The sequence below is a fragment of the Octopus sinensis genome, linkage group LG15 (assembly GCF_006345805.1).
Source record: "Octopus sinensis linkage group LG15, ASM634580v1, whole genome shotgun sequence".
Taxonomy (NCBI): domain Eukaryota; kingdom Metazoa; phylum Mollusca; class Cephalopoda; order Octopoda; family Octopodidae; genus Octopus; species Octopus sinensis.
In genome coordinates, this window is record NC_043011.1 from 67,708,112 (window position 1) to 67,719,693 (window position 11,582).

An 11,582-nucleotide genomic window follows, 5' to 3' on the forward strand; every position below is an offset into this window, starting at 1 on the left:
TGTATGTATAGGTATGTGTGAGTGAGGTGGGTATTTGTATATGTCGTGGGTGTGTGATTTACGTGTGTGTATTTGTGTGTGAATGTTTAGGTTAGGGGGATTGCTATATAGGTATGTTATAGAGTTTAGTAAAGGGAGATTTTATCATTATATGTTTTTATGAGTTTTAGTTTATCATGGTAGTTTTATTAAAGAATTCGTAGTAATTTATGTCTATTTACGATGTCTGTTATTTTATTACATTATTTCATTCATAATTTTTAAGTAATGTTCGTTTTACCAAGTGAATATAATTTTTAATTCCATTTCTCCATTCATAATTTTAAATGATGTTCGTTTCTAGAGCGGGAATGTGGGTTGTATGTGTGTGTGAGGGAGTATGAATAAGTATTGTGTTGAAGTATTTGGCTATTTTATTTATTTATCGTTGCCTAGACGTTTTTATGTGTATGTATAGGGATATATATATAGGTGTGTGATTTAGTGTATGTATTTAGATATGGTTATATATAATTAGTTATATGTGTATGGGTGTATATATAGTTTATTTTTTGTTTTGTTTTATATTTAATTGTTGATAGGTTTATTTTAGTTTATATTTTTTTTTTTTTTTGTACTTGTTTCAGTCATTTGACTGCGGCCATGCTGGAGCACCGCCTTTAGAGTGGTGAAAGAGTACAGCAGGGATCACCACCATCCCCTGCCGGAGCCTCGTGGAGCTTTTAGGTGTTTTCGCTCAATAAACACACACAACGCCCGGTCTGGGAATCGAAACCGCGATCCTCCGACCGCAAGTCCGCTGCCCTAACCACTGGGCCATTGCGCCTCCATATATTGTTTATATATTGATTATATATGGATTATATATAGGTTATATATAGATTATATATTTATATTTTTTCATTAATACTTTAATTATTTTAAAATTATTATTTTTATATTTTAAAATATTGATATTTTAGATTGGAAGTCCACCTGAAGATTGTCGATCAGGACAAGAAACAATTGTAGTGGCGGTTTTTTTTTTACTTTTAATTAAAATTTTATGTATTGATTAAGTCTTTCCTTGTTTGTTTTGCAAAATAGTGGTTTTGTCTCTAATAATATTATATACATATATATATATATACATATATATATACATACATATATATATATACATATACATATATATACATATACATATATATACATATATATATATACATATACGTATATATACATATACATATATACATATACATATATACATATATACATATACATATATACATATACATATACACATATACATATATACATATACACATATACATATATACATGTACACATACATATATACATATATACATGTACACATACATATATACATATACACATATACATATATATATATATATATATATATATATATACATATACATATATACATATATACATATATATATATATATACATATATATATATATACACATATTATATATACACATATATATATACACGTATATATATACATATATATATATATATACATATATATATATATACATATATAGATATATAGATAAAGATAGATGTATGTATACGTGTAGAATGTACGTATGTACATACGTATGCATTCATAAATCTATATACATACATACATATACATACATATATGTGCATATATACATAATGTTTAATGTATTATATGCGTGTGTGTTTGTGTGTGTTAGCGCGTGCGGTGAGCATCAGTTTTATTTCCTTTGCCCGCCAAATTCATTAAAAAGGCATTGGTAAAAGTCAGTTGCGGAGATTGAGACTGAAACCCCTTCGTTATGAAGCGAGCTGCTCAGTCATGCAATCACATCTGTATATGAGTGTGTATATGTTTCTGAGTGTGGATGTTTTACACACACAATCATGCATATTATATATATAATATATATTTTATAAATCTCATGTATGTAAAAGCGTACCGTAAATCCTCCAGTATAGTCCGCCCTTGAGTATAATACGCAGGTAATTTTTAGGGGGCTGTACCTCTGAAAAACCTAAACCTTATGTATAATACGCATCCCTTCTATAACTTGGGTCGTGCGTAACAAAACCAGCAGCACCTAGTCGAACAAACACTTCCGCGCCTGCATAATACAATAATGGTGATGTTTTTAACTGTTATATGGGAATGTAAATATGTTTGCAAATTGTGTTTGTTACATATTATTCTATGTTCTGAATACTTTTAATTTAATAAATGTTGCTTACTGCAAGTTATGGATGATTCTTTTATGACTTCATTGCTTTCAGGCTTAGCTTAAGGTATTTTCGTGCCCGACATCACAAAATGCGTCTGAATAAACATTGTCGGACAGCAAATAGAGACACGGACATTGCTTAGAAAATATTTTTCATTTTTAACCTCGTATATAGTACGCACTAGGGATTTTGACCTCCAAATTTTGGGAAAAATATGCGGATTATACTCGAGGATTTATGGTATGTGTATGTGTGTATGTATAAATATTACACACACATACACACGCCATACATACAAACGTCATACATACATACAAGCAAGCATGCATACATACGTGCGTGCGTGTGTACGTACGTACATGCATACATACATACATACATACATACATACATACATACATACATACATACATACATACATATATGCAGGTTGGCGGTGAAACATAAAATAAACAGGTTTAGTAATATTTTGGAAAAAGTGTATTTCAACAGGAATCTAAAAGTGCACTGCTGGTTCATTTGAGACAGAGAAAATAGATTACAGGTGGAAGAGAAAATATTTCTAGTATCGGATTACAACTATTTTGAGATGGAATATTTTTAAAACTGAAAGCGCTTTTCTAAACGATCATAATTTTTGCAGTCGAAAACCGAGAAAACCAGGCTTCGTCTCTAGCTGGCTTTAGACACAATATCAGTGTCCTTGGAGTATTTGCAAAGGGAGGCTTCGTTCCTCGCAAGCCTGAGGGATACGCTCGAACTAGTTTCGGGATTGTTGTCCCTCGTCAAGGGATGGCCTCCCTTTGCAAATACTCCAAGGACACTGATATTGTGTCTAAAGCCAGCTAGAGACGAAGATCTCTTGGGGCTATAAAGCTACAGTAACACCCCCTCCCCAATATGGTTAGCCATGATAAGATGGCTTCTATACTTTACATTATCGAGCGATTACTGTTTCAATCTCATTCTGAGATTTAATTATGCTTACTGTTCGTTTTTCGACATCAGTGGCAGACGCCATTAGAAAAACTTATATATATTTGCAAAGGAGCCTTCTGTTTCATCGCTACCTGGTGGTTACCGCCCGTTGACGAGGGACAACAATCCCGAAACTAGTTCGAGCGTATTACTCAGGCTTGCGAGGATGGGATGGCCTCCCTTTGCAAATACTCCAAGGACACAGATATTGTGTTTAGAGCCAGCTAGAAACGAAGATCACTTGGGGCTATAAAGCTACAGTAACACCCCCTCCCCAATGTGGTTAGCCATGATAAGATGGCTTCTATACTTTACATATATATATATATATATACATATATAGATATACATACATATATATGCATATATATATGTATATCTATATATACCTATCTATATATATAACAATTGCAGCGTGGAAGGTGTTTGTAAGCCATTTAAGAAACACACAAAAGCCGTTCGATTCACTTCAACATTTAAGTTTAATTTGCCAAAATATTTTCGTCGCTAAAATCCGCGACCTGTTCACTGACAAAAATCCGTGCTGCATCTGAGAAAGTAACAGTTAGTTCGTCATATATATGTACGTATGTATGTGTGTGTGTATGCATACACATATGTATGCACGTATGTATGTATGTATGCATATACGTACATACGCCTGTGTATGCATGTATGTATGTATGTATGTATATATGTATGTGTGTGTATATGCACGCACATACACACTATAAACATAAAGCTATAAACCTGTAGTGATGGATAGATGTAGAGTGACCATTCATCACAGTAATATCAAATTTCAACTTCCCCCGCCGAAGCCAGGAAGTGATTTACGACCCTCACTCCCAAAACTATACCCTAAAACCTATTATCAGATATTTATCTCTATATCACAGAACTTTTGTTTTACTATTGTGCGTATGTATGTATGTATGTGCGTATGTACGTATGTGCGTATGTATGTGCGTATGTATGTATGTATGTATGTATGTGTGTGTATGTACATACGTACGCATGTGCGTATGTATGTATACGCGCACGTATGCATGTGCCCATGTATGTGTGTGCGTACATGTACGTGCGTATGTACGTGTGTATGCCCATACGTAGGTATGTATGTATGTTTGTACCCATGTGCTACGTATGTATGTGAGTGTCTAGGAGAATGGGCAGACGTGTCTGTGAGAGTGTGTACATGTGTATGTGTATGTGAACGTATGCCCGTGTACTGGCATGTGTCCGTCCAAGTTGTGTACATGACTGTTACTTTGTTGAAGGTTGTATACATATTCACATATATGTTTGTATAGACGCACACACATATATATATATATGTTTGGGTGTGTTTTTGTTCCTCTCATCACCGTCTAACTGTGAATGGATACAACGCCTAAGTGCAACTGTACGTATCAAACAACGTACGCTCATACGGTTATATATAACTGCACATACGCATTGCAACCTGTACGTAAGGATTACAAGTAAACGAGTTCTACAAGCAACAAGCAACAAGTTCTGGAATAGGTTAGAGAAGGACACACAAAAGGATGAGAAACGTTACTTGGTACGATAATACGATAACAGGAGATTTCACGGAGTAATGTTTGTTGACGCCACACCTAAGAATGAGCTAAGTAAGGCATTCAAGAAAATCCTGCGCACTACGGGACTAAAAATTAAAGTTGTAGAAAAGACAGGTAGGACTATCAAATCGGCATTATGCAGATCATATCCATTTGATAGAATCACCTGTCAAAGTAATTGTGCAGTATGTTCGACAAATCCACATGTAAATTGCAAAACCAAGGGCACTGTATACCAGATTAAGTGCCAAGAGAGAGCTTGCGCGACTAACCCAGAATCATACATAGGTGAGACTTCTAGAAGCATCAATGATAGGTTCAAAGAACACCTGGACAACTACATTGAAAGGAAGCCAAACTCCATCTTCTACCAACATGCTATAGCCTGCCACAAAGGATCCTTAGGGAAACTTAAGTTGAACATCCTATCAACACATCCCACCGATGCAATGTTGAGACAGGTCACAGAAGTTGTTTGTATACAATAATACAAACCTACTCTCAACCGAAAGTCCGAATGGAATAACATCCAGATCCCATTCAGAAGGACTATTCTATAACCACCCCTCTCTCTCTCTCTCTCTCTCGTTTACTTGTAGTACTTACATACAGGTTGCAATGCGTATGTGCAGTTATATATAACCGTATGAGCGTACGTTGTTTGATACGTACAGTTGCACTTAGGCGTTGTATCCATTCACATTTAGACGGTGATGAGAGGAACAAACACACACCCACACATATATATATATGTGTGTGCGTCTATACAAACATATATGTGAATATGTATACAACCTTCAACAAAGTAACAGTCATGTACACAACTTGGACGGACACATGCCAGTACACGGGCATACGTTCACATACACATACACATGTACACACTCTCACAGACACGTCTGCCCATTCTCCTAGACACTCACATACATACGTAGCACATAGGTACAAACATACATACATACCTACGTATGGGCATACACACGTACATACGCACGTACATGTACGCACACACATACATGGGCACATGCATACGTGCGCGTATACATACATACGTACATGCGTACGTATGTACATACACACATACATACATACATACATACATACATACATACGCACATACATACGCACATACATACATACGCACATACATACATACATACATACATACATGCATACATACATACATACATACATACATACATACATACATACATACATACATACATACATATGTATATGCATACATACATACGTACATATATATGACGAACTAACTGTTACTTTCTCAGATGCAGCACGGATTTTTGTCAGTGAACAGGTCGCGGATTTTAGCGACGAAAATATTTTGACAAATTAAACTTAAATGTTGAAGTGAATCGACCGGCTTTTGTGTGTTTCTTAAATGGCTTACAAACACCTTCCACGCTGCAATTGTTTTCGTTTCAGCACACGATCTCAGATCAAATTACTTGCTATGCGAGTACTCTCCTATATATATATATATATATATATATATATATATATATATACATATTGGAAGGTTTGAAGATGATGTACAGGTATTTTATATTAGAAGAAATGAGGTACTCAGAAATTCGGATGGTTTTATATTTACAGATATTTATTACATGTATTAGCGCTTTCTCCCGTTCTAGTGGGGTTTTCAAATCGAACTAAGTTCTTGTGTGAAAAGTTTTGACCATTTTATAGTGTTATTGAGTTTGTAGTGGTGGGGAGGAATATAAGACAGTACAAGAGGGTGATGGATGAGGAGAAAGTGAGAGAGAGAGAGAGAGAGAGCATGTGTGTGTGTGTGTGTGTGTGTGTGTGTGTGTGTGTGTGTGTGTGTGTGTGCGCGTGTTTGTATTTGGAAGGTGTGCTAAAGAAATTTTTTTTTTGCTCTGCGAACAGGATGCTTATGCAGACATATATATATATATATATATATATATAATAATATATATACGTATATACACATATATATATACATACGTATATATACACACATATGCATGTAGAGAGATAGATAGATAGATAGATAGATAGATAGATAGATAGATAGATAGATAGATAGATAGATAGATAGATAGATAGATAGATAGATAGATAGATAGATAGATATAGATAGAGGATTTCCTTGTCGTAGACGACAGTTGAGAATTTCGTATTTTCATGTTGCGAAATCCTGAAACTACGATTTGTCTCTGGTGACCAAATTCTTGCGCTGCCCTCTCTCCAGAAAACCATGATGGCCTGGACAGGTGCACCGGGTGCACCGGGTGTTACGTGTCAAATAACGAAGTGACTGCCGGGCAACGTGACAATGAGCTATTTAACTTAAGAACACAGCGCACGGCCTGATCCAAGATTCCAAACCATGATCTCGCAATCCTTAGTGCAACACCCTAACCACTAGACCACGCACACATGTGTGTGTGTGTATGTGTGTGTGTGTGTGCGTGCGTGTGTGTGTGTGTATGTGTGTGTGTGTCTATGCATGTATGTATGTACATACGCGCACATACATACACAAAAACAGTTTATGTGGATATATGATGACAGCGTATGTAACTTCGAAGTCTGTCAACTCTTCCCTTGTAAATGTGGCACTCCGTCGGTTACGACGACGAGGGTCCCAGTTGATCCGATCAGCGGAACAGCCAGCTCGCGAAATTATATCGAGGAGATATAGCGAGACATAGAGTGTGACGAGGCTGACCCTTTGAAATATAGGTACAACAGGAACAGGAAGAAAAAGTGAGAGAAAGTTGTGGTGAAAGGGTAGAGCAGGGTTCGCCACCACCTCCTGCCGGAGCCTCGTGAAACTTTCGATGCTTTCGCTCAATAAACAACTCACAATGCCCGGTCTAGGAATCGAAACAGCGCTCCTACTACCGCGAGTCCGCCGCCCTATCCACTGGGCTATTGCACCTCCACCTTTGTAAACGAAGATATCGTAAAATACTAAAATGCATTGTGTAAACCTTTAGTTTAACGTTAAATTGGTTTTTTAACGTAACTTGACTGTGTGTGTGTATGTGTGTAAGTCTGTCTGCTTGTGTGCGTATGTGTGTGTGCGTGTGTGTGTGAAAACTATGTTTACATTAATAATTTTCATTGAATTTAAAACTCTTAAAGTTCAAAGCTAGTCGCTAATACATACATATATGAATAACAACATGAGTGTGTGTGTGTGAGCGCGCTCGTGCGTATGTGCGCGCGTGTGTGTGTGTGTGTGCGCGTGCGTGTGTGTGTGTTTGTGTGTATGCGCGTGTGTGTGTGCGTGCGTGTGTGTGTGTGTGTGTGTGTGCGTGCGTGCGTGTGTATGCGTTCTTTGTATGCATGTGAATGTTTGTGTTTCACCCAGGCAATCTCAAATGTAGAATCCCTGGAATGTTTTACAAAGTTTCGCAATACTTTCAATTGAAGAATGTGAATAGGTCTGACTGGTTCTTTCTTGAAGAACCTAAAAATACAAGGATTCTAAGCAAATAAGTTCTTACATAGTGCAGTTTTTCAATGATGGTTTGTACAGGTGAAAATCTGGGTATAAGAGCTGTAAGTTTTTCATTAGATTTTTGTTTGTGCATTGTGTAAAGAGTGGTTAGAACAGTGGATTCGCGGTCGAGGGATCGCGGGTTCGAATCTCAGACCGGGCGATGTGTGTGTTTATGAGCGAAACACCTAAGTTCCACGCGGCTCCGGCAGAAGGTAATGGCGAACTTCTGCTGACTCTTTCGCCACAACTCTCTCTCACTCTTTCCTCCTGCATCTTGCAGCTCACCTTCGACAGACCGGCGTCCCGTCCAGGTGGGGAACGTATACGCCAAGGAAACCGGAAACTGGCCCCTAATGAGCCAGGCATGGCTCGAAGAGAAACAAGCAAAACATAGTGTAAAGAACTCTTTCGGTCATGAATGACCATTGGATTGCACCTACAAAGTTCCTCTCCGAGGCACAAGTCCAGGCAAAGTTATTTGTCGAAGACCAGCAGTCAACCCTGCATAACAGTCTCCTCTCTCCATGCCTCCGATGTTATCCAAGAGAAAGGCAGAGGTCTATACCAGTGCTCCGCAACCTTTCACTTGCGGTGCACTTATATTCTTTTCAAAAATCGGTGGCACGCCTGGATTAAAAATATAATTGAAAGTATAGGGAACAAAGTTATATTCAGGTGATATTGCGGCACACCTAGCTTCGTCTCGTAGCAGACCAGTGTGCCGCGGCATACCAGTTGCGGTACACTTTTATTCTTTTCAAAAATCGGTGGCACACCCTGAACTAAAAATATTACTAAAAGTATAGGGAACAAAATTATATTCAGGTTACACTGCGGCACACCTAACATCGTCTCGTAGCACACCAGTATGTGTGCCGCGGCATACCGGTTGCGGAGCACTGGTCCATACAGCTGGGCACCGGTGATGACACTATTCTTTTCTATAGCTGAGTGAACTGGAGCAACGTGAAATTAAGTGTCTTGCTCAAGAACACAACACACAGACCGATCCGGGAATCGAACTCAAACCTCGCGATTAAAAACCCTTCGCTCTAACCACTGAACGACGTGCCTTCACATATTATTAACGACGAAAGCAGTATTAGTACCAAAAAGTAATCTTTTCATCCATCTTAACGTGAATGCTTTGTTATAACACCGAATACTATGTCATTATCCTTGAGTGATTCTCTCATATAATCGTTTGGTGCATAAAACCACATGCACATAGATCGTAGCAGACGATGTATGCACCAGTGTATGAATGCCAGTGTTGATATGTATGTGTATATGGACATGTATGTATGTGTGTATGTATGTGTGTATGTATGTATGTCATTATTCAGTTTATGACAAAATTTCTTTCCAATAGAGAAAGAACCGGTTTCTACCCAAGATCCGAGACTCCTTCCTTGGAATTTCAACATCAACAACAGGGTATGTATGTATGTATGTATGTATGTATGTATGTATGTATGTATGTATGTATGTATGTATATACGTGAGCGTGTGTGTGTGCATGCAAGCATGTGCGCTTGTATATAAATATATGTAAGTATAGTGTATGCATGCGTGTGAGTATACATGTGAACATGCTTGCGTGTATGTATGTCTCTATGTATGCTTATTTGTATTCATGTATTTGTGTATATATGCATTTGTATGTGTGTGGTTATGTATGTGTTGTGTATATGCATGTGTGTGCATGTGTATATACATTAATGTTTATAAGTATATATACATGTATACTTGTTTGTATGTTTCATTACATATATACATACAGATGTGTGTGTGTTTGTTTATCCATATGCTACCGTGTATCTATGGACATGGATGGATGGATAGATGGATGGACGGATGGACGGACGGACGGATGGACGGACGGACGGACGGATGGATGGATGGATGGACGGACGGATATATGAATGGATGGATGGATGTGCACTTACGTTGGTATATATTATATGAGAAACGCACTCACCTTATAAAGTTCATATCTGCAGACATTGTAAATGTTATTATTCTTGAATAGAAATAATTGAAAAAACCTCGCTCCAAAAATGCTTCTTATAACAGTTGCCTCCCTTGATCAGCCCTCTTTCGATGTTTTTTTGTTTATGGCCGTTGCTCTCAATTCTGTCTAGGCAGTTCTTTGCGTTCAACTGATCAGCAACGTCTACATAGATAAATAATCTCCTCTTGATTTATGGCCCAATATATTCAACAGTAAAATTAGATTATTTTGTCGTCTGGTTTAATGATTCGTCCATACAGTTGTCAAAATATGTTCAGTGCATGCGCAGTATATATTTTTCTTGTGATTTTATTTTACGTTTTTATGATGCCAGCCAAACAGTTATAGTTTGCAGTGCTTAGCAACCAGAGTAAGTGAGAGGTTTCGTGCAACAGCTTCTACTCTCTCCTAAGAGATCCGCTTAAGACTTTTCAGTGGTTAGTCTACTTGCTCTATCTAAACACCAAATTTTTGTTCATATATAATATATATATATATATATATATATATATAACATATACATATACAGAGAGAGAGATACAGGGAGAGAGAGAGATACAGAGAGAGAGAGAGAGAGATACACAATATTATTTGCATGTATATGCACGCATATAAACACAGAGGAATTGAGAATGTGAAGGGGGGAGGCTTTGTAACGGAAGTCTAGTTATGAGGTAAGACCGCATATATTTCCTTTATATCATGTATCAGAAGTTTACTCTTTTCGTCTATTATTTCCCAAATAACTCAAGATTACATGAATTGATGTTGCGTACTTTTGGCGAAAAATACATTCCTAAAACTAATTACGATGTGCCCCGTGGAGTACGTATGTTTATCACTGAATGTGTGTACGCATATGAGTGTCTGCATGTATATGTCTTTGTGTGTGTGCGTGCGTGCGTACGCGCGTGTATGTTTCGTTATGCGTGTATGTATGTATTAGAAAACCGAGCTGTGAGAGGAAATTACAAGAATGTAAATGAATTCTTTGCGGTGTGTTGACTGACTCACAGTGGAGACGAACTCACTTTCTAGCATAGAATAGTCAGCTGCTATATAAAGCAATCATAAATCAAACTGATGCCGTTGTGGATAGCTTAATTTGCATATTTGTGCTTTTACGAACATTAAGACAGAGTAAGTAAACTGGTCACTGAAACTCTTAATTTTGCAACCAATAGAGCAAGGCTGATAACGACCTGGCGGGGATTTCATTCGGCAATGGGCTTGAAACAGCTGGAGGAAATAAAATCATTATAAATG

General features: G+C 37.3%; 1 protein-coding gene across 1 annotated transcript in view; it reads right to left on the minus strand.

Moving 5' to 3' along the window:
- Positions 1-10,772, minus strand: part of LOC115219994 (dual specificity protein phosphatase 14-like) — a 17,979-nt gene extending 7,207 nt beyond the window's left edge. Inside the window, exon 1 of the mRNA XM_029790296.2 lies at positions 10,284-10,772. Coding sequence (XP_029646156.1) covers positions 10,284-10,309 — 26 coding nt within the window. The 5' untranslated portion in view covers positions 10,310-10,772. The remainder of the gene's footprint in view (positions 1-10,283) is intronic.
- Between the last annotated feature and the right edge of the window lie 810 nt (positions 10,773-11,582).